We start from the raw sequence: 23273 nt of genomic DNA, 5'->3' as shown, positions 1-23273 counted from the left end.
ATTAGCGACTGAGCATGAGCGGCAAGCTTACTAACCCCATGCGAGGAAGAAAGAGAAATTGATTCATGATACCTGTTTATTATCGATGCTATTCCCGGCTTCCTCCGCTACGCTCTACGCTCTACATGCTCTGCCTATAGTCCATAATCTGTAATATATGATATGAACTTCTGCTTGTGTGATGAACGCATTCTAGAAGGTATTTATTTGCATTGTAGAATGATGTTGTAGATATTGTCACATACCTGGATCAAGAGAGTGATTAAGAGAGGGGGTGCATGCATACTTACTATTAAAATAAAATGACAGAGATGCATAATATGAACTTACTATGGAGACTTAGCATGAAATTGAAAAGGTGGAAACCGAGAGAGTAGCTTTTTTACTTTAGCTAGTGGAGTCACTATTGTTTATTTAATGTACATGTTTCGTTGAATCTATCTAAAAGCTTTGAATGTTGTATTGATAAGTAATTATTTAGGTCTTGTCCAAGATTTAGACTTTTTCAAACTTTATAATAAACAAACCCTATTTAGAATGAAATAGTTATATAGCTTTTGTCTAAGATTGGAAACTTTTTAGATCTTTAAATAAACAAACTTTACATAGAAAGAAAGAGTTATTTTGGTTTTGTCCAAGACTTGGCATTTCTCGAGTTTTTGAGTGAACAAACCCTACATATAATAAAGTAATTATCCAGCTTTTGTCTGAGATTATCCAATAGTGATCCAAGAATCTTGGACAAATTTTGGGCAATCTGTTTTAGTAGGGCATCACGCTGCACCTTTTCGCTTAACATTCACTCCTTTTCGACGCACTCGAACCTGAAATCTTTCGCTTAACATTCACCCCTTTCGACGCCTTCGAACCTGAACTCCTTCGCTAAACATTCACCCCTTTCGACGCACTCGAACCTGAACTCCTTCGCTAAACATTCACCCCTTTCGACACGAACCTAAACCCCATTGGCGTATCTTTCACCCTTTCGATCCCTCCTCCAACCTTCTCCCCCTCGGTTCATCACCGGCTTTTCTCTTGACCGCCTTCATTCTGCACCAAACAGTCTCCGACGAAGATGGAGCATTTCAATCCACATCGTCGTCATAGAGGATACAGTGGCTACCAATTCTACCATTCTACGGCTTTTGATGGTAGAATTGCTCAATTTCCACCTGGGTCTCTGGACCAGTCTTACAATCCTCATTCAAGTGCCATTGGAGGTTTTGCGCGCCCAGATCTTCGAGGCTTCGACAACAACCGGTATCACGATCCACCTGCCCAGTATCAAGGCTACATGTACAATCCTCAACCGCCTGCCTTGGTTGATAACATGGTAATCCAAAATCATGGTGCGGCTAGCGGCCAATACTACCAACCTATCGAACATGAAAACTTTGCGCATTCGAGACCTCAACACAACACATACGCTCATCCGGCTGGTATTGCTCGTTCAGGACATCAAAGCAACATGTACTATGCTCCACCCGTTGTTTCGACTGGCAACACAACGATTCCAGACTCCCATACAGCTTACGGCAACCAACGAGCAGTCCCAAATGGCAAGTTCTCACCATTGATCTCTCCAGACGAGATCGGTGTCACTTCGACCAAGCCCGACGTTCCGAATCGCAACCTTCCGCTCCCGACCCCTAAGCGCACGGTGAAGGTCCCAACTGTCTTTCCTTCCTCCCCCAGCCGTCTCATCTTTGGTTTCGAGAAGCATCCTACTCCCTACAGTATCTCCTTCAATCCACTCCTGCTCATGCAACGCGACCTCCGTGAGATTGAGCCTGGCAAGGATGAAGAGGCTGCGAGACTCCGGAATTACCTTCATAACACTTGTAAGCCAAACCTCCCCCCAAAACTCTTCTTATCCTATCCCCATGAACGAACCTTCCCCTAGTGTTGCTTGCGCCGCCAAAGCCACAAGAAGCACTTTCTAATCTCTCGCACAGGGAACTCTCTGATCCTAAAGGACAATAAGATCTTCAATGATCGTACCCGCTGCCGACTCTGTGGCCAATGTCCCCGTGTCGAGCATTCCTTCCACGAAATGAATCACCATTTCTCCCGCAAGGCTTCGGCCTTGTGGAAGGATCTTCAAAGCAAGTTGTTGAATACCGATCCAGCTACCGTTAGTTTGGAGGACATGGAGAACTTCTACGATATGTATTGGGAGGTCGAGCGGGTTTTCTGGGAGGATGACTGCAGCACTGAGTGTGGTGTACCTACCTGGACTGGTTACCATGCATAAATTGGGTGGATCACTGAGCATAATGAGTGGAATTTCTGATTTTCTTTTCGGCGTTAATGGATATTACAAATGGGCGGTTCTCTGGGCATGTTGATCATGCTCTTTGATCGCTCGAAGGTCAACGGATATTGCGATTGAGAAGCGTCACTTGGCGTATTGAGCAAATTTCCTGATTCTTCGAGGCCTCACTGATATTGCGAATGGCGCTATTGAGCATATCGAGCGGGTCTCCTGATTAGTCGAGGGTTGCTGATATCGAAATTGAGACTTGCGCGTAAACTGGGCTTCAGCTTACTGCACCGCTCTAGGCTCTTCTAGCAAGTAGCAGATAGCAGAAACCTGATTTCAAAACCTTTCTGAAAGTCAATTGTAATTGTTCCCCGACATGTGCTATCTGACTGCGATTGATAAGCCCAGTAAAGGATCTCAAATTTCTGAAAGTGAGCGAGAACCTCATCTATGCGAACCTGTTGAGCGCGACGGCCTTGTAAGGCTTTGAGACTCTAAACATCATATCCGTAAGGTCAATGAATATCGATCTCATTGTTCGGGACATGCCATGATAGCGATCGAGTCCTTTGTCATAACTTTCTCCACAGGTTGGACATGTGAGCTTTCCCTCAAGTCGTTCATAAGCCAGAGCAAATGGCAAGTCCCATAGATGTACTGCCTCATCGCTGGGTGGAGATCATGCGCTCTAGCTATCTGTGGAAGCATAACGAGTCCAGCTAAACATGCTGTAATCCCTGAGGAACAAACTCGATACGGGATTAAGCTCCATGTGTACTGTTGAGAGTGTCTTGAAGATGAAGAAACGATGCTTTGATTCAAGATCAAGTTAACTTGAATGATTTGATAAGATGCTAGAAGACTCTATTCCGCTTTTCTTAAAGCTATTTTTCATCCTTTTACAGGTTTTATACAGCAGGCAGACAGAAATCGAAGGCGCTCGAATGTTCAAATTTGTCACGATCAAGTTCCATATCTGGGAGAGAACCATCCATAAACCAGATTACTAAGCTATGATGCTCTGCATTGAAGAGGCTCAGAGGTCTCACATCCTTTGGGAGTTTTTGTTTTGCCCTGCACTTCAATGTACCTCGAGCACGTGACCTTCAAATACAGCGATTTTGACGAAGCTCAACGCTCAGAGCTCGTTCCACAACGCTGATACTTTATGCCTTCAAACATCTTCTTGATGGAGTAATTCACAAGAAGAGAACACTCCAACATCCTCATTAGCAGCATTCTTCTTCAAGTGAAGTTGCCAAGCTCCCAAAAAGTCCGACCTACACTTACACATCCCACTCCGAGGCATAACAATCACCTTCATCACAGAGACCCTAAATCCAATTCGTAACCTTAGCGTGACTCTTAATCTTTTGTTGCACGTCGAAAATCTCATAATTCATACGTTTCTCATAACTCATGCTAGTAGCTCAAACTCATGACTTATTAAAATATAAGCTGCAAGTATGAGTTAGATTTATAAGCATGAGACATATCACAAGCAACAAAACCTGCTTGAAGCTATATGCATTATCTTATAGTCTTAACACTGTGAAATCAGATTCAGAGAATGAAGTACATTTATCAACTTGGGAACACACCTTTGAGTACAAGCGGTGCCGTCAGGTTGCGGAAGCTAACCACGAGTTTCGAAGGCAAGATTCCCATCGCAAGGCTGAAAATAAACCCAGCCTTAAGCTTAGCGCGATAGGCTTGCTTTGTTGCACATCGCAAATCTCATAATTAGCGCAGTTTCTATATCTCATAAGTGGTAGTTTAACCTCATAATTTAAGGCATAAGCTAAATTTATGAGCTGAAATATCAGTATGACAATTACTGCATATAGGAAACTTGAGGTTGTATACATCTACCTTGGATTTTAACCAGATAAGTAGATAAGTAGATAAGTAGAGTTGAAAGCAAGAGCTATGATTATAAAATTATGAAGACACCTCTGAATACAACTTCCAACCTTGACGACAGGGTTCAGAACCCGAGGCAAGATTTCTGGGGCATCATCATCACAAGGCTGCACTAAGCTCAGCCTTGAGTTTAGCGTAGGTACAATTCTTTTGTTGCACATCGCAAATCTCTTTCTCAGAACTCATGCTTACACTGTAGCTCAAACTCATAATTTCAAAAATAAGCTGCTTCATGAGTTGGAGTTATAAGTATAAGAACCGTGATATGCCACAACACTTGTGACCAATTGTCTATCTACGGACTTGACTTTGTATGATGAGATGAGAATCAGGGTATAAGCTATGTTCATGAAACTTTGAGCACACTTTTGCATTCACTCTCCAAACCTTCCCTCAAGTCCCAGACCCAAGGCCAAATGTCCAGCCCTGCTTCACCATCACAAGGCTGTCCGAGACTAAGCCCAGCCTCAACCTTAGCTTGGGTGTCAATATTTTGTTGCACATCGCAAATCTCATAATCCATACTCCTCTCATATCTCATACTTGTAGCTCAAACTCATAATTCAAGCCACAAGCTAGATTTACAAGCTAAATCTACAAGTACAAAAACCGTGCTATCCCATAACCTTGACACACTTAAGCTATATCCATCCACCTAGGAAGTATAAGATAATGAGATGAGATGAGATGAGATTCAGAGTATAGTAAGGTGTAAGGATAAGTTTTTGAATACTCTAAACTTGCTCATCAGCTTTTGCTAATTAAGGCAGAATGTTCAATTTTAGCTTACCATCACAAGGCTGAAATAAACTAAGGCTAGCTTTAGCCTTTAGCGTGGGAACAATGTTTTGTTGCATATCGCAGTTCTCATAATTAGCGCGTTTCTCACATCTTATATTTATAGCTCAAACTCATAATTTAAGCCATAAGCTGTAGTTATGAATATGAAAAGTGCGATATGCAACAAAGCTTAAACTACATCCACTGACTTAAGTACCACGCAAAGAAATCCATGATTTCAGGTTGCAGTTTAAAGTCATAAGTCTCGAATAAGCCTTCAAAGCCGCAATCCGCAATAAAGCGCAAGTTCCTCTTAAGCTTAGAGCTTAAGGCTGTGATTATGAGATTTTGGGTATGAGCTGGGTTGTGAGTTCGGATTATGAGTTATGAGATTTGCGATGTGGAACAAAGATTTGAGACTGGGTTTAGGGTAGTGGTAGATTTGAGGTTGTGATGGTAAAGGTGGGTGGGTGTATGTGAGGAAAGCAAAGAGAGTTATGAAGATTGTATTGTTTTTGTGAGACTTTGAGTTTACTTTCGGGCATAGTGGATACAATGTTCTGTATTGGTTCGAATTTGTTTCATGTAACCTTTCAGCTGTGGTGATATTCAAGAGAAGCTTGGTGCTTAAAGAAAAAGAAATGCCACGTGACTGCGATTTGCCTGCTCCTCTCAACTACTCAGTCGTTCAATTATGCTTCCACAGCAACGCGGCAATGTCCAGAGACCTCCTTAAGAAATGAGGCAGCGAACAAATCCGCAAAATATGCAATTGTGATTCAAAGTCTATTCAGGCAACCATCTACGAGCACTCGAAAGCAAAAGAGACCTCTCACAGCACAGCCAACGTCTTCATCCCAGCCTCTAATTCCGTTTTCAGACCCTCCTCCTCCTCCCTCGCCTCCCTAACACACCTGCCACACCCACAATCCATCCCAAACCACCCCATCAACATCCTCCTCCTCTCCCGCACCCCCAACCCATCCCCCCTCGCCCCAATATAACTAATACACAACTCCTCCCCGACCGCCACCTCCCTCGTAGCAAACATCGTAACCGCACAACTCGCGCTCTCATGCCTCCAATCCACATTCGGCTCACAGCTATGATTCAGCATACTATACAAGCCACTGATACTCGTGCCGGGCCAATCGCCGAGCGTCTGTCCGTGCTTGTTGTTCTGCAAGCGGCATTTGATCGTGTGCAAGACCCAAGTATCGTATGTAGGGGCGGCGAAGACGTCGATGCCGAGGGTGAGGAGGATGGATGTGGGGGTTTGGATGTGATCGGTAAAGTTAAAGATGATGAGGTTTGGGTTCTTGAAGCCGTATGCGGGGGTTAGTCTCACGAGGACTTTACTTAGTAAGGGGTGTTCTTTGGCTTCTTCTAGCGTTAGAGCTAGGACGCGAAGGAGGAGCAGGGCATCGAGTGAGAAGTCTGTTGTGGCGGTGGCTTTTTTAGCGGCTTCGTAGAGGTAGGAGACGTCTTTGCCGCAGAGGGGGGCGTGGAATGTGGATAGGGCGAGGGAGGCGCAGGTTTGGGAACAGTAGAGGGTTGGGCAGCAGGTATTCCAGAAATTGGAGACGGGGGATGCGCAGCAGGTGGGACAGCCGTCGGGGTCGGCGTCGACGCCTACGGTGCCGGTGGACATGCTGTCTATTAGGATTGTCTCGCCGGCGAGGATAGGTCGGGTTGCGATGGCGCCGATGCAGTCCTCTTCTGTTGTTGCTTCTTGTCCATCGCCGGCTGGGGTGTTGCGGATTGTGCTTCGGACTACCATGCAGTTCTCCTCAAATCAGCATAGCCCTAACAAGAAATGAGCAACTCACATCAGAAACCCTCCTGAAATCCTCCTGAATACCCTCAAACACCTCCTCGCTTCGCCCAAGAAACCCATTCCCCTCACTCATCCACGGATAAGCCACCGGATACACCCCCCCATTCCCCAACGTCGTCTCCGCACTGCCCTCACTCATCTCGCCCCTCTCAACCGCCTGCTCCAGCAACACCTTCCTCTGCGCAAACCAAGAATTCGCATTAACGACCTCGCTCGGGAAGAACTCATCCTCTGGAAACTTCTCCACCGCCTCCCTCGCCAAGCGCTGATAATCCCTCGCGCAATTCGCCGCCATGAGACCCTCCATCAGCTCGGTCCAGACCTGCAATTCTAGCCTCTTCAGCATTTCCCCCACCTTTTCGGCGAGTAGTTGAGGTGTTGACACGGTATGCGCCCATCTCTTCCACGCTGGGTCCGTGGTATGCAGGACATGAATTTTCTTTCTTGAGGCTTTCCTTACATCCTCACCTAGGATTGAAGGCATAGGATCAAGGCCCGCTTCGACGAGTAGACGGGCTTTATATGCGTCGCCGAGACTGAGTTCCGGGTAGCCCAACAAACGAAGGGAATGTGCGCGATTGAGCCATGTTTCTGGATCGTAGGGCAGAGATGCGAGGCTTTGGGTCAGGGCGATGACTTCGTCTGATTCGGTGGCGAAGTGCTGGATGTGTTAGCGGGGAGTAAGGGGAGAGCTTGGTCCATATATGTTGGTATAGTGGGGGAGTAGCTCCGGGTTTTTGTACAAACATCTGGGGATAAGGGGACGTGGGGGCTGATTTCGCAGGCGGAGGAGGGAGTGTATGTTGAGAAGAGCCAGGGGAGGTCCATTTTGCGACTTTCTGGGCGAGAAAGAAGAAATTCCTAAGATATTGCGACGATTTGATGGCCTGGTATCTGATATTGAGTTCTTTTAGAGCTTTGGAAATTTTGCGTTGCGTGGGGGCTTCATTGGTAAAACAAGGATGATGAGGTTGGAAGTGGGGCGGATATAAGGCTGAGAGCACGTGCAACTATAGAAGTCCTTCAAATGACAAAAAGTGTTTTAAGAGAAGTATGGTGGTGTAGCGCTGAAGGATAAAACAACGTTCGCAGGATTCAACTACCTCAAATAGATGTTATGAGACTTCAAAAATGTGGAATAAAGGGGGGATATTCACGTGATACTTAACTAACCACGAAGCAACTCTGATAGACCTAGGTATCAAAGTACTTTCAAAGATTATGTTCGGAGGTTGATTTAAAAGCTTAATTGAGGGTGATCAAGAATTCAGAGACAAATATGAATTAGGAATGAGAGCTGGCTACCCCGAAGTCTGTGTGAATGCATAAGTCCAGAAACAAATTGGTATATTGAAGTAGCAATCAAGCTACTCGCAAAATCAACGCAGAAAGTAGCACCATCTCTCATCTCGCACCTACGCAACACTTCTCCAACTCGCATCCCGATCAACCCTCGCTCGCAACTTATAAGCCCTCTCCTTATCACCCTCCCCCATCCGCATCTCCACCGTCCAATGCATCCTCGGATCCGTCTCCTGCACACACCTGTACCGTCCCAGATTCCACCGCACCACCTTCTCCCAGTACCCGCCATCCTCCTCGTCTCTCTGAATTCTGACTTTAATCGGCCAGAATTCCAGGATCCACCACGGTTTTGCGAGCACGAGCTGGTCATTCATGGGCGCTAGGGCGTCGAAGTAGTCTTCTACTTGTTCGGGGAGGAGGTGCATTGGATTGGTGGTGTCTTGAGAGTTGGTTAGGGTGTTGAGATCAGATTCTCTTCTTTTGGATGACTGTTGCTGTTTTTCCTCGTGTGAATCTTGGAGACCTAATACTGTGCTTCTTCGTTTGAGAGAGGGTAGGCCTCCTTTCTCCCATAATTCCAACGTCTTTGGACTTGGTCCCACAGCTGGTTTTCGGTTCTGTTTATAGACCGGCCAGAGAGTGGGGACATCGAGACCCGTTTCTGCTAGTCCTGCTGTATCAAAGAGGATGCCTGTGTTGCATTCGAAGGTTTGGCGGATCATCCAGCGCAAGGGAATTCGTGAGAGCATGTGTCGTTCCTCGTTCGCTACTGCTCCACCTCCAACATCGGCATGTGCGCCCATGAACCAAACTTCGAGAGCATCAGTTTTGCATGGAGTGATGGTTCGACGTTCGTACTTATCGAAGACCTTCTCGAGGACTTCCTGATTCGTTTTGACCTTCTTCAGTTTGTCCAATGGAGATTTCGTCTTCTGATCTGGATTGTCGCTGTGAAAAAGTCGATGATAAAAACCCTTAAACTGAGTGTGAAATGTACGATCGATCGTCTTCTCATCAATAGGATTCACACCATCAAGTTGTTGAGGCTGATACCGACAGACTTTGAACTTGGCCCTGTGCTCATCCAACGCCATGGCATGTCGAAAAAAACCAATAACATTCGTCGGACTTTTACTGAACGGTAGTTTCCTGGGAATGAACCCCACACTGGCAACACAATCCCACACGCCGACGAAGTAAACATTAACGTTCATACAGAACGTCTTCTTGAACTCGGCGCTCATCTTCCAGCCGTTAGGTGTATCGTCCTTGTAGAATTTATATGCGAAGGTGACCTGGGCACGATTGTGGGCTGGGAGTAGTCCGACTTTGTGCAGCATGCCGGCGAGACAGCGGACGGTATAGGAGCCACGGGAGAATCCGAGAAGACAAATTCGATCGCCTTCTTGGTAGTTTTGCATGAGGAAGCGGTAGGCGTCTCGGATGTGAATTCCTAGACCGGAACCGACGGCCACTGGAGGGGGTTAGCACCATATTCGGCATCGAGAGCTCGTGCATCTGAGCTCTAGATCAAGTAGAGGGAGGGAGGGATGGACAAAAAGAGAAGGGTGACTTACTGTCAATCGCAGCCGAGAATCCACTTTGAAGACCTTTGCGCCCATATGTGCCAATCCCAGCTTGGTAATATGTAACTTGATTCGGGTCATCTTTCTTCAAACATGCGACAAAATTGACAACGTTGCTATTATCATCATCGAAGCTATCTCCAGTTCCATCAAGACAAACAACCAGGGTTCGGCCACGGGCAGGAGAGTGCGAATCCCGAACAGCTCGAATTGTCGTTGGGAGTGGACCATGGTCTTGCTCGGAAGTAGAAAGCTCTCTGCGAGCGTTTTCCTCTGACCAGGTTTGAACGGGATAGCCGTTGAATTTCCATGGTGCTGGGGAGGTGGGAGTGCTATGGGAATGGGCGGTGGAATTGGAGTCGATGGAGTCACTCATCGCGTCTGATGTGAAGGGGGGAGATATATGGTTTTAACGGTAGATGCAGTGCGATATCGGTGGGACGAAAGCTGAACACAAGAAAAAGGTGCAGAAGCTTGCTTGTCTGCAGTGGCTGAAGTGAATAGAGATGAGATGAGATGAGATGAGATGGAGAAAGGGATGCTGAAGAAATTCGCGCTTGATGAGAGCAAAAGCGGGGAGGGGCAGATGAAATCCAATTTGGAAGTCGCTGCTGTACAACGCTGAACGTGTTTGTCATGTATGTATCCAGAAGACGCTCAAGACGCAGGCAGGAATTATGACTAGAGTAGAAATAAATACACCCCTCCATTCCACGATTTTCAATTTCCCGAGGCGCCAACATGATCGTCCTTGGGAGGACGCTTCAGGATACAGAAAGGATCCTCACTGACGACACATCGCATTGCACTATGAAATGGCATGTAAGATCTTACAAATGGAGAATAGCATATCTGGATAGTAGCAAATGATAGAGAAACGGACACGATCAGAAATTGAGTTTCTTCCTTGCATGCAATCACGACTTCGGAAAAGGGAACCCTCGCACGCACCACAGAGCGTTGATCCTTGCACGGCACTCGTCGTCTCCACCGATGTCACCTTGTGCTCGGCGACGTGGATGGTACATCGATGGATCGTGTAATTACTGTGCAGCACGATGTACCTACCAAGTACAGTGTCACCCTATGCAACTCACTTTTCTCACTCTACCCATCTCCAAGATATACTGTAGGTATATTATCGAAGAAGACGAAGAGAATTAGGAAAAGAGAGAGAGAGAGAGAGAGCCAAGTTCCTTCTTTCGAGGATATGATTTGAGTTCCCTTCGATGCCCGTCCATTCAGGGTCAAGGTTCTCGCGATGTCCCGCCTGATCGACAGCAAGGATCGACCCCCCGATCCACCTAACCAACCTCTCCGTTCCTATGCGGGCTTAGCAGCTGCAGAACTTTCCGACGACAAAGACACAACATGAACCAGCACAATACGGAGCATCGTGGAGAGCTGAACAGCAAATATTCCACCCACCTCGGCCACTCACTTCTCCCCTCGGAAGCCCGCTGCACGATGATTGCTGCAGGTATGGGATGATCCAAATGAATGCAGAGTTGGATCTGCACCAGGTGCACATGCACAAATCACGATGATCCAGATGGTGGTTCATTCGCATGCTCTGCAGCCATGCATTTTCGGATGCGCCGCAAATCATGGTCCAGTGTGATTCGAGAATCACTTTCCCAGGGCGTCTGCGTCTCACCCGAAGCTGCCATGATGTGAGAGTTGGAGTAGAAATTCGACCATCTATCTACCTAGGTAAGATTACTATCACTCCATCAACACTGGACAAGCAGTGATTGGACAGTCTATCTCCACCGCAAATCACCAATTCGACCATCTCTCCCTCCATCGACGCTACTCACTGACGGACGGCTGAAGGCGCCTCCCGGTTGCCGCTCAGAGCTGAGGGGCTGCAGGCGGTGCCAGCGAGGATGCAGCTGGGGGCGATGAAATGCAGCGAAATGCAGCAAAAAAGTGAACGCAAGAGCGGGGCATCACTAAGGAGAGCTGGCACAGCTTGCGCACTGTCTGGGTCTGTCTCACTCCAAAATCAGTGGAGGTGCTGCGTGACTTGTCGGGATGAGTGAGACATATGACATATGAAGACTGGTTCAGAAGGGAAATCCAATCAATCACTGCACTTTCATTTGAATCATGGCCCTGTCCTCGACCCCGCCATTGAGACATTGAGCGTCCGTCGTGCAGACACCTCGACCTCGGAGCTGCATTCCGTCTGGCCTCATCACAAACATCCGTACGGTGGCCCGAGGAAGCTGGGAGCTGGAAGCTGTTCACTTTCGGCTGGCTCCCCACCTCGACCTCTTTCCTTTCCTCTCCTCTCTCAAGTCCAATCTTCAATCCAATTGTCTTCTCCCTCAAATCCTACCCTCCTTCCCATCTCTTCACCCCCATAACATACTCACAATGGGGTTCTCTCAATCGAAATTGGTCACCCAGATCAAAAAGAAACCAAGCAGTGCCCCAGATGGCCAAACCGATGCTGAAGCCGGATTCGGCTCCAGCGGAGTCAAGACGACCATGGGCCACGATCTTACTCATATGGGTTTGAAGAATGCCAAAACCGTCGTACAAGCAATCACCACTCTCGCTTCCGGCGATCCGCTCGACGACAAAGAGCTCCTCCTCGAACACGGCGTGGCCATGCTCCAATCTCTGCCATTGAACAGCGGATTGAGTGCTACAGCCTCCAATGACTTCATTGGTATGCTCTGGAATGATCTCCCTCATCCAGCAGCCACCACCGCAGGTCCCACTGCCCGATATCGGGAACATGATGGAAGTGGAAATAACCCGTGGAACCACGATATGGGAAAGGCCGGATCTCCATACTCTCGAAGCGTCCCTCCTTTGAAGCCCAAAGGCCCAAATCTTCCTGATCCGGAACTGGTGTTTGAACAACTCCTCAAGCGAAATGAGGAAACGTTCCGCCCGCATCCCTCCGGTCTCAACAGACTTTTCTTCTCGTTTGCTACGATGGTCATTCATGAATGTTTCCAGACGAATCGGAAGAACCAATGGATCAACGATACCAGTAGTTATGTGGATCTGAGTACGATTTATGGCAATACGGGAGATGAACAGACCCGGGTCAGGACATATGAGAATGGTCTCATTTTCCCAGATAGTGTGGCGAGTGAGAGGATTATGATGATGCCTCCGGGTGTGGTTGCGGTTGCAATCATGTTTTCGCGAAATCACAATCAGATTGCCAAGGATTTGCTGAGTGTCAATGAGGCTGGAAAATACAAGTCGTGGGACAAATTGAGCAAGGACGAGCAGAAGTGGTAAGTCAGGAACTTCAATTTGCAAGGAGCATGCTAACTGTGACATAGGCAAGACGAAGACATCTTCCAGCTATCTCGCAACATCAATGTTGGTTTCTTCGCTTCGGTCGTCCTTAAGGATTATGTCGCAGCCATTCTCAATACCCCACGTGCCAACTCGACCTGGTCCCTCGATCTCGGTGCTGAAATCAAGCAACTGGGAAAGAGAATCGAGCGAGGTACTGGAAATGTGGTGTCTGTCGAATTTGCCGTGCTCTACCATTGGCACGCAGCACTCAGTGCAGCAGATGCGAAATGGATGGAGGATCTGCTTCGATGGCAGCTGCCTGAGCTCAAATCGGTGGATGACATGACTGTTGAGTTGTTCCAGAAAGTCGTTATGACTGCTGGTCACGCTCTCATGGCCCAGCCAGCCAAGGAGTGGACCTTCAATAATTTCAAGAGAGGGGAGGATGGAAGATTCAGTGATGTTGATCTTGCTGAGATCATCAAAGATTGTATCGCAGAACCGGCACATGCTTTTGGTGCACATGGTACTCCGGCTTCTTTGAAGATTGTGGATATCATGGGTCAATTACAAGCACGAGAATTGTTCAATGTTTGCACCATGAACGAGTAAGTCGCTCTACTCTTGCAAACGGATCAAGCTAATTGCATCAGATTCCGAAAATACCTCAACCTGAAACCCTACGCGACTTTCGAAGATTGGAACCAAGACAAGGAGACTGCCAGAGCCGCAGAATTGCTTTATGGACACATTGATAACCTCGAGCTATACCCCGGCTTGATGGCAGAATGTACCAAGCCAGCCATTCCAGGAAGTGGTGTCTGTCCAGGTCAGACTACAGGTCGTGGTATCCTAGATGATGCCGTTGCACTTGTTCGAGGTGATCGTTTCCTCAGTTATGATTTCAACAGTAGTACGTTGACAAATTGGGGATATGCCAAACTTGGCACGGGTTCAGCACCTGGTGCTTACGGAGGCGTTCTTCCAACACTTCTCTTCAATGGTCTTCCAGGAGCGTGGACTGGAACTTCTTCTTGGGCTCTTCTGCCTTTCTACACTCCAGACGCAGTCAAGGGTATTTTGAAAGGAAACAAGGTTATCGAGCAATACGATCTCGACCGTCCTGCCAGCGGCATGGATGTCGTAGGTGTCTACACCCAGGAAGGTTGCAAAGCCGTCTTCGAGGACCGTGAGAACTTCCGTGTCATGTACCAGAAGGCCATCCGCCAGTGTACTGACAACCACGATTTCATGATCGGATGGGACGATGCTCCAAGACACGACACTCGCTCTAGCATTCTACACAAAGTGATGTTTGAAGAAGGATTCGAAGCCAACGTCACCAAATTCTTCTCCACCAACGTCTCAAAACTGATTAAAGACCACTCACTCAAGTACACGGGAACCCGCCGCTCAATCGACATCGTCCGCGATGTCACCAACATAACCCCCATCCTCTGGCTCGCCGAACGATTCGCCCTGCCCTTGAAAACGGCAGAGAAACCACACGGCCTGCTCACCGTCCCCGAAGCCTTCGGCATCTACCTCGTCCTCTTTATGTACCAATCCTTCAACGTCATTCCAGCCAACGAATGGACCCTCCGTGAAGCCGCCACAAAAGCTGCTCCCATCCTCCGCTCCATCTTCGAAGCACACCTCAAGACCCAGCGCGGAATAACAGAACACATCGTCGACTGGCTCGGCAAAGGAAGCGCCTTCGAAGTCGGCCCCGTAGCAGACCGTCTCTACCACGCCCTCAACGACAGTAAACTCCCCATCGGCGACCTAGTCGGCGACTGCATCGGGATGGGCGCCCCCGTCGCAGGTAACTTAACCCAACAAGCCAGTCTCCTCATCGATCTCTACCTCACCGAAGGCTACGAAACGTACAAAGACCGCATCGTCGAGCTCTCAGCCCTCAATACCCCCGAAGCGGAGCGCGAACTGCAAGGTTTCGTATTCGAGGGCATGCGACACGCGGGCGTGGTCCCTGGTCTCCCTCGCGTGGCAGCAAAGGATATTACGATCACGGACGGCGCGCGCGGTCCCGTTTCCGTGAAAGCAGGCCACACGATCTTGATCGCTACGTCGAAAGCGTCGATGGATCCTGTGGCGTTCCCGAACCCTGAGATCCTGGACCCGCATCGGCCGTTCAAGGATTACCTGCTGCTGGGCCACGGGTTGCATTATTGCTTTGGGTCGAGGCTGGTGGGGGCCAGTCTAGCGGCGACGTTGAGGGAGGTGTTTAAGTTGAAGAACTTGAGGCGGGCGAATGAGCGGAATGGGCATTTTAGTGTGGTGGAAAAGGAGTTTGCGGGGGTGAAGATGCGGGTTTATTTGGATGCTAATGCAAAGGAGAGTCCGATTCCGACAACGTTGACGTTGGAGTATGATGAGTAGGCAGAGGCGGAGGTGAGGGGGTTTTTGTGTAGTATGCGTGCGTGGGGAGTAGATACCTTTCGATGGATGATGGTTTGCATTCTATTCAGCGTTGCGGGGATGAATGATCATAAGGTGCTTTTCTTCTGGTAGCTATCTTGGGGAGAGGAAAAAGTAGCTAGTTGATAATGACGATGATTTCAATTTCCATATAACTGTTGGATTGAATGCCCTTTTTCTGAAGTTGCGTGACGAGAATCTGTTGTTCATGGAATAAGATATTTTTATTGACATCGCTTCTAGCCCCCTTTTTCTCGTTGGCGAGACTAGAGCTAATCAACACCATCTTCTCAAAATTACCTAGGTATGATAGAAGCATCTTCATCGCGTGTTGACTGATTCCCAATGCTGTCTACAACATGTTCCCGGCCCTGAAGAGAGTGAAGCTTCATCCATCTCGGATAGTTTTATAGCCCTTCACCGCGTCTATGGGACAACTTCATGCCGACTTTCATCACTCTGGGATGATATAGAGTATCACCATGTATACAAACTTAAGTTCAATCCAGCTAGCACCACTCGCACTCGCTTAATCCAAACCACGATCCTTTCACTTTAGTCCAGCATTCCCAGCTCTGTATCGGAATTCCGGTTCCATTTTGTCAGCCTCGAAAAAGTATAACTAAATCAAAAATACCTAATTGAAAAATAACTATCTCCGCCAACATCTCAAATCCCAAATCTCAAAAAGCCACACTATCAAACACAATGCCCAACATCCTCGCCATCTTCGGCGCAACCGGCCAACAAGGCAGCTCCGTCCTCAACCACGTCCTCACCTCCCCCACCCTCTCCACAACCTACACCATCCGCGCCATAACCCGCACGCCCACCTCTCCCGCCGCCGTTGCCCTCTCCCTCTCCCAAAAAGTCCAAGTAGTCCAAGCCGACACCTCCTCCCTTTCCTCCCTCACCACAGCCCTCTCGGGCGTACACACCATCTTCGCCATGACCACCGCCACCGCCTCCCTAGACCCCTGCGCCGAATTCACCTCCGCCAAAAACATCGCCGACGCCGCCGTCTCCCAGGGCGTCAAGTACCTCATCTTCAGCACCCTACCGCCCGTGACCGCGATCTCGGGCGGCAAATACAGGGCCGTGACGCCGTTTGACGCGAAAGCTAGAGCGGAGACGTATATCCGCGGATTAGAGGGGATCCAAAGCGCGTTTTTCTGTCCGGGGTCGTTTATGGAGAATTTTGCGCAGCAGGGGTTTTTGGCGCCGAGGTGGGAGGAGGCGGGGGAGGGGGAGGGGGGGGCGGAGGGGAGGTGGGTTATGGAGAGGTGTAATGGTGCTGGGACGAAAGTGCCGTTGATTGATGCGGTGGGGGACTCGGGGAGGGTGGTGGGTGCTATGCTTGCGGAGCCGGAGAGGTTTGTGGGGAGGAGGGTGTGTGCTGCGGAGAGGTGGTATAGTTTGGAGGAGATTGTGGGGATTATTAGTAGGAAGACGGGGAAGAGGGTTGTTTATAGGCAGATTTCTGTGGAGGAGTTTAGGGAGCGGTTGGCGGTGTCGTTGCCGGGGATGATGGTGGATGTTTTCGTCGATGCGTTTCAGTATGGTGAGGAGTTTGGGTATTTCGGACCTGGGGGTGAGGAGGAGGTAAAGTGGGCGAAGGAGAATGTTGGGGAGAAGTTGACGAGTTTGGAGGAGTTTTTGGAGAGGCATCCCTTGAAGCTTGAGTAAGCCAATGCGAAACGACACCAAAAGGAGGTATCAGATATTTGATTCATGGAATTAGTAGAGTCAGAATGATTGAGAAGGTCCAAGTTGAGGATTGCAAAATCACGTCCTATTGCCTCTTTTGCATGATGTTTGCGGTTCGATTGTAAAGGAAGATTTCCCGAGTCGTAAAGACCATGTATCCAATGACACTGGGCTCTCAAGCACCAATGAAAATCTCCCTTATTCATGTGCGGATTTATCTTTGCCCTTTTCCTCAAAATCTGCCTTGTGGCTTGCAGGAGTGGAGGCAGTGCCAAGCTCGCTTAACCACCAACCTCACATAGGCGAGTGTACCCCTATGTCCCTCATCATCTAACTTACGATTTTGAGGACTCTCGTCAATGTTTTTAAGTTCCAGTATTCACTATGGTGTCCGGTAGTACACACTTCTTAGTCATTTCAAGTTTTTTGTCATCATCACTAGAAGTCTAGACAGAAATCGAACTTCTACAGTACCGATGTAGATCTGCAAGACAATGCCAGCTGTGTGGTTGGACAAGCAAAGCCACACGCCAGCAGCAGCAAGTATTGAGATGATCCCGCATTGTGGCGCTCAGAATCTGCCTCGGCTACCATGTAAAAAAGCACACTATTTCGAATTAGCAAATGAGGAATCAAGCAACAGAAGCACCTCTGCAGCCCTAGGTATTCACACCAATATCTCTCGTCCACTTGACAGCCTCGTTCTTATCTCAACACCGAAGCCCTCTAGCCTTGTCAAAATGCTGAACTATATCTGCGGGGTAGCCCCACAACTACTCCCCACTCCTCTCCTTCCCCAAGAATCCAGGATGCGAGCTTCAATACCTCTATCTCTAGCTTTTCTTTCCACGGTCCTAGCTCAAAATTCTATAACCGCAGCTCCCTCGGTCGTGACCGTGACATCAGCAGCAATCACCACTCCCGTAGCAGGACCTCAAGCTTACATCGGTGCCAGTACCGAACCTGCCCTTGGCGCTTGTCTGTTATCCTCTCTCCAACACCAAACCCACAAACACTAAAAGTTGATGATAGATACATCATGGTTTTGTCCCCCAGGCCAGGCCTGGGTCCAGGTCGGTAACTACGCCCGCTGCTGCGACAGCAATCAGTACGAAGAATGCGGCATTGCGACGGCGTGTTTGAGTACCTCGTTGATGGTCGGGCCCAGTTCACAGCAGATATGGACTTGGTGAAACGAAATTTCCCCTCTTCTCATGGTATGCTTGTTAACACGGTAGATATAGTTCGGGGACGGGAACACAGACTCTTTGCGTGACGGGGACGGTTTATGCTAGTATTGGCGCCACGGTTGGAGTTACGAATTGTCAGTGTTGGCCTAGTGAGTAGAGAGTCCCTTCCTTTATTCGAGCTCCTTTGCTTTGAGATCGCCCTACCCGTTCGAAGAAAAAGAAAAGAACCGTGTTAACTCTCTATAGGCTGGAACGGCGGAAACTGGGTAGCCACAAGAGGTAAGCATTCGTATCAATCTTGCAATAAGATTCCTGACTGACTTCTTCTAGACATATCAATAACGACATCTTCATCCTCTTCGTCATCTTCCTCAACAACTCCCATATCTTCAACGCCCACCACACTACACGAAACCAGCATTCCCTCAAGCTCGTCATCCACTCCCCCGTCCACCAGCAAAGGTCCCCACGCGGGAGCCATCGCAGGCATAGTGTTCGGCATACTAATCTTAGTCGCCTTGGTGGCAATATCGCTCTTTGTATACAGGCGTAGGCGGAAAGCAAAGAGGACCCCAGAAGCGGCGCCCGATCCGTATGTTCCTACTGCGTTTATGTCCGAGCTTCCAGCACAGGAGCGGGATGTAGGTGAGGCGTCTCGCTTTGGGGTTCAGAGGGGTAGGAATGAGGATGAGGATGAAGTTTCGGTTGTGTCGGGGGCGAGTGGAGAGGCCGGTGGGGTGTTGCTTTAGTTGGATGTATGAGGTTGGTTCTCAATATGACGGAGGGGGGCGGTGGATTCTCTGGTGTGATTTTTATTTGTTATATGTGAGCCCCAGAGCTAGGTATCTAGGTATTGTCATCAATTTTGGCTCTTTTCTGTTTGCCATGTAGTTAGTAAGTTCGCCGCTCTTGCTCAGGAGCTAATCACTCTCGCATCACCCTCAGAAACATCAGTATCCTAAACAAATTCTATTACATCGTCACGTATTATGACTTCTCGCTTTTGAGCTAATTACACTTGATCTAACTTCCGTTCTCTCATATCATTTTTCTCAAGTTTTGACGACGATGCTAAAGGAGCCCAAACGAGCTCCTAAGGAACCCAAAGTGGACACTTTCTTGAGGGCATGTTGACGATTGCGGAGGGCGTGTGTTGACACATCTTGAATTGGGCCTCGTATTCAAACAGAGGCTTTGCTACGCTTGGGTTGGTTGAGTGTAAGGTGCTAGGAGTGCGTGGGGTCTTGTGTTCCGTCTGGCCAGTTGATGTATTTGAGAGATGCAGGCTGGGGAGTTGATAAGGATGTCAAGAGAGCAGGGAGATACTTATAGAAAGTGGAAATGCGACTTTTCTTCTACCGCACTCACTGACATTTCATACAATTAGATACGAGATTTCTTTTTGGCTTAAATTTGATTCGAACTCTCAATATTCCACTGAAAACTCAGTAATATAACCCGCGATTGTGACTATTGGTTTCACCAGGTCTAACATGTTAGTGTCATACTGTAGAATCACGTCTTACTGCTAGTTTTGATACCGAGTCATTAGAGTTGTGATTGCATTCGTAGACAGGAAATAATGAGATGAGTAAGTCTTGGAGAAAGTGTTGAAGTATTGAAGTAGTGTCTAGCTTTGAAAGCGAGCACTGTGCAGCAGATGTGCGCCTGTAATGAAGTAAGTAGACACCAAGGAGAGAAGGAATTGAAGTCGGAATAGAGGCAAAATATATAGTTACAAGCAGTCAATGCAGCTTGTTCATCGAAACGTGCATGTGTACTTCGATTTCAATGGAAGTTGACAATAGGGGCTTGAGCGAAACGAAGCGAGGAAGAAATACAAGTCAATGTTCCAGGACCTCTGAAGGTCTTAATCATGACCCGGTTTATAATAAACCGCAGTCTCAGCACTCTGATTAGTGCTCATACTATTCCTCGCATCTCACACTCCGCCATACCTCGCTCCCTTCTGGATTGGAACAACTTCATGCTCAACGCCAAAACCAACCCGTCTCCTCAAAGCCTTTAACTCGGAATCATCGTCGATGAGTTCCCCATATCGAACCTTCAATTCTTTCAACTGATCAGGTACATTCTCAGCCCCTCCCAGAGCCCCCTGAGAAGCGGCACCATGCAAAGCTTTGCTCGTCGACGTCGTGGTCAAGATTTGGAGAAATCCTCCATCAGTTGCCGAGACACCATTGCGGTGTAGCAGGATGCTTCCAATTAACAAAAGTGGAAGAGAGACAGCCAAACTCAGGTAATACGGAAGAATTAAGTTAAGCTTATTCGAAAACGAATACACGTTTCTGAGAGTGCTGGTCGTTGCATTAACTTCAGTAGTCCAGTAGCCGAGCGTGTTCATGACCGACAGAGTGATATTCTGTAGCATCTCATTGAGGATATCCTGGTTGATGGTTATGTTTGGACCTAAGCTGGATGTGTAATCGTTAACTCGCTGATTGAGTGCCGTGTTGGCAACGATGGTGCCGTTTAGAGGTCCAGTGGTTTGCGTCCCTGGGTCGCAAGCATTGCCGCATGTGGATGGTGCATACACGGTTCCGAAGCTTTCGTCTTTTGTCGATATGGGTTGGAGATCGACGACAGTGCCGTCGTCGAGAGTGTAGTTGAAATCTGCCCCACCAGGATTAATTAGTTGCACGTCGTATTGTCCGGCAAGGGCCAAGGTCATGGATTCAATAAGTGCCATGTTGTTAGCATCGCTTATCCACTGGATATTTGTATCGGACAACGGCCTGCAGCTACATTGCATGAACATACAGCAGTTACATCCTGAGGGGCAGCTAATGTTAGTTGGTTTCGTAAGATCTGTCAAAACTCGTATTGATGGTGGCGTTATATCAACTTTGAATCCCTGAACCCCGTCCTGGTAGGTCACACTAACATTGTACGCAGCTTGGCCAGGCTGGCATCGTAACGAAAGCTCCTCATAACAGATATCTCCGACGTTATCCTCCGCGGGTCCCATCCAACCAAGTGGGGTGTACACCGAGGTGTTGAAACTTGCGACGCTCAGGGGCTCAGAGCGACGATATACAGGAGTCATTTGCTCCGTATAGGGGATTGTAATGTCGTCAATTGGATTCGACCATATGCCGAAGTAGTAAGGAGCTGTGGAGAAACCAGTCCCCATGCACCCGGTTTCTTTCTTCGGAGGGTCACAGATCATATATGGACCGAAGAACTGAAGAGAATAGGTGCAATTTAAGCCGCAAGGCGAGGGAATAGTGCTGATCGTGCCGGAGATCATGGTACGGGAAGCCAATCGATGAACCGAATCTCGACGGTCCCAGATGTCATCGCTAACGTTCTGGTTGGAGTTGATAATTTCCCTATATTTGTCTTGCGTTAGAATATTACCATAAGGTCTCATAGACTGACGTACAATTCAATTCCAGTAATAATAGAGTTATCATCATCCGTAACTGAAAGCACGTCTAAAATAGCAATCGATGGGTCCAATTGGGGGTCGCTACTGTTATCGACCACCCTTCCAATATAGGAAGTATCCAATGCCATCACAGTCCTCCAAGCAGTTGTTCCATATGGCTTCAAAGTAACGGTCAATGCTCCCGGGGGAAAATTGGTAACAATCTCAAGAGCCCAAAGTACGAGCACAAAAAGAGACAACAACGGCGCACTTCGTAAGATACCCCAGCGAACGGCAAGGAATGGATTGGTTCGCATGGTGAATAAGTCTTCAACATTGCGAAGAGTCTGAGATGACTTTCGCAGGAGGCGCCAAAGGGTCTGTGTAAAGGCTACCCCTAAGGCGACTTTAAGAGTCAACCTGAAGCTCGAGGCGAGATTAGTTGATGCGGTGGTCACGTAGGATTGGTGGTAGGATATAATAGGCTTGTTGTCAAGAAATATGAACATCACCAGATGTGTAATCGAGAGAAGCAATGCTTGGAGGAGTGTAAGTTGCATCTAATGATGAGGCTTGGAACGAACTTCATACCAAGAACATAACAAGAGACCATGACGATGGGAGTCCTCCAGCCGATTGTCCATTTGGCACCAGCATCCTTTTTCTCTGTTGATTGCACTCTATTTTTCGGTTCTGACTCTAAATTGTGGACTGGAACTGCACGATCGCTTCGTAGGATGGAGGGAGAGGCTTCCTGGAGATACTCGCGGTAGCCGGAGCCGAGGAGTGACTATTGTAGGACATGGCTGACAAGTGCTCGAAGAATTAGAGGAAACTAACAGTGTGTGTAGTCATTTATCAGTATGCCACGAAAAGTATGGCTTGGACCACAGCCTTGTCGACAGATCGATCAGAATTCGCGACGTGGGAAACGCGGGAATTGTGGCTTTCCCAAGGGTGCAGCTGCAAATGCTACTACGCCGCTTCACCAGCTTCTACTTGGTTGGAGCTTCTACTTGGTTGGCTACTCATGAAGGATTATGCAAGTGCATCCGGTTGGAAGTGAAAACAGTGCTTGACAGGTTGACAGAGACAAGCCTAGATAACAAGCCAATGGGTATTGCAGGCCCCACACCTTGAGCAGCTACCCCACCACTTTTCGCCCTGGCGGTGCCAGAATTCACCGCAGGTGGATTTTGGGATTCTCAACAAATGCAAATGACGTGCACAAGTCGAAAATTGAAACTCAGTAGCAGTTAATAGACTTTTTAATTATATGCAACGCGAAGCCTTGCTTGTGATCCGCCTACCTAAGATAATTAGCTGTTCATACATCTCATATAAAAAGAAACTCTCTACTAGTCAGGGTATATAACCAATAAAGCGATAAAGACAGAAAGGTAAATGCAGTTGAGGGGAGAAAGGTTTTTACTTAGTTGATGTGCTCAGGATGGTCAGGTTTGCTTAGGCTCTGCTCCGGCATGCTCACCCTCAGCCCTGTTCAAAGCAGCAGTTGCTCACGTCCACAGACTAAAACAGAACCCGCGAAAGGAGAGATTAATCCTGAGTATATGGAAATTAC

General features: G+C 48.1%; 7 protein-coding genes across 7 annotated transcripts; 4 read left to right on the top strand and 3 right to left on the bottom strand.

Moving 5' to 3' along the window:
• Positions 1-1075: 1075 nt before the first annotated feature.
• LY89DRAFT_724115 (uncharacterized protein) lies at positions 1076-2254 on the top strand (the record flags this gene model as incomplete). Its single annotated transcript, XM_018218873.1, has 2 exons — positions 1076-1841; positions 1956-2254. The coding sequence occupies 2 exons, from the start codon at positions 1076-1078 to the stop codon at positions 2252-2254; spliced, it is 1065 nt and encodes a 354-aa protein (XP_018064051.1).
• A 3435-nt stretch (positions 2255-5689) lies between these two features.
• On the bottom strand, positions 5690-7631 carry LY89DRAFT_657159 (uncharacterized protein; the record flags this gene model as incomplete). Its single annotated transcript, XM_018212417.1, has 3 exons — positions 5690-6752; positions 6796-7464; positions 7551-7631. 3 exons carry the CDS (start codon positions 7629-7631, stop codon positions 5799-5801), a joined length of 1704 nt encoding a protein of 567 aa, XP_018064050.1. The 3' UTR covers positions 5690-5798.
• Positions 7632-8109: 478 nt separating this feature from the next.
• Positions 8110-10005, bottom strand: LY89DRAFT_711013 (uncharacterized protein; the record flags this gene model as incomplete). The annotated part of the gene is made up of 3 exons (XM_018217878.1): positions 8110-9582; positions 9686-9928; positions 9984-10005. 3 exons carry the CDS (start codon positions 10003-10005, stop codon positions 8219-8221), a joined length of 1629 nt encoding a protein of 542 aa, XP_018064049.1. The 3' UTR covers positions 8110-8218.
• Positions 10006-12076: 2071 nt separating this feature from the next.
• On the top strand, positions 12077-15364 carry LY89DRAFT_597857 (linoleate diol synthase; the record flags this gene model as incomplete). The annotated part of the gene is made up of 3 exons (XM_018210001.1): positions 12077-12957; positions 13006-13572; positions 13618-15364. The coding sequence occupies 3 exons, from the start codon at positions 12077-12079 to the stop codon at positions 15362-15364; spliced, it is 3195 nt and encodes a 1064-aa protein (XP_018064048.1).
• Positions 15365-15920: 556 nt separating this feature from the next.
• Positions 15921-17304, top strand: LY89DRAFT_275667 (putative hscarg dehydrogenase). Its single transcript, XM_018206410.1, has 2 exons — positions 15921-16629; positions 16672-17304. Exons 1-2 carry the CDS (start codon positions 16112-16114, stop codon positions 17087-17089), a joined length of 936 nt encoding a protein of 311 aa, XP_018064047.1. The 5' UTR covers positions 15921-16111; the 3' UTR covers positions 17090-17304.
• Positions 17305-17919: 615 nt separating this feature from the next.
• On the top strand, positions 17920-19049 carry LY89DRAFT_740767 (uncharacterized protein; the record flags this gene model as incomplete). The annotated part of the gene is made up of 5 exons (XM_018220625.1): positions 17920-18088; positions 18143-18299; positions 18355-18434; positions 18547-18579; positions 18631-19049. 5 exons carry the CDS (start codon positions 17920-17922, stop codon positions 19047-19049), a joined length of 858 nt encoding a protein of 285 aa, XP_018064046.1.
• A 1193-nt stretch (positions 19050-20242) lies between these two features.
• On the bottom strand, positions 20243-22546 carry LY89DRAFT_761314 (uncharacterized protein; the record flags this gene model as incomplete). Its single annotated transcript, XM_018221545.1, has 4 exons — positions 20243-21653; positions 21707-22229; positions 22283-22481; positions 22532-22546. The coding sequence occupies 4 exons, from the start codon at positions 22544-22546 to the stop codon at positions 20243-20245; spliced, it is 2148 nt and encodes a 715-aa protein (XP_018064045.1).
• Between the last annotated feature and the right edge of the window lie 727 nt (positions 22547-23273).

The sequence above is a fragment of the Mollisia scopiformis genome (genome assembly GCF_001500285.1).
Source record: "Mollisia scopiformis unplaced genomic scaffold LY89scaffold_28, whole genome shotgun sequence".
Taxonomy (NCBI): domain Eukaryota; kingdom Fungi; phylum Ascomycota; class Leotiomycetes; order Helotiales; family Mollisiaceae; genus Mollisia; species Mollisia scopiformis.
This window is presented reverse-complemented; position numbering and strand designations above follow the sequence as displayed.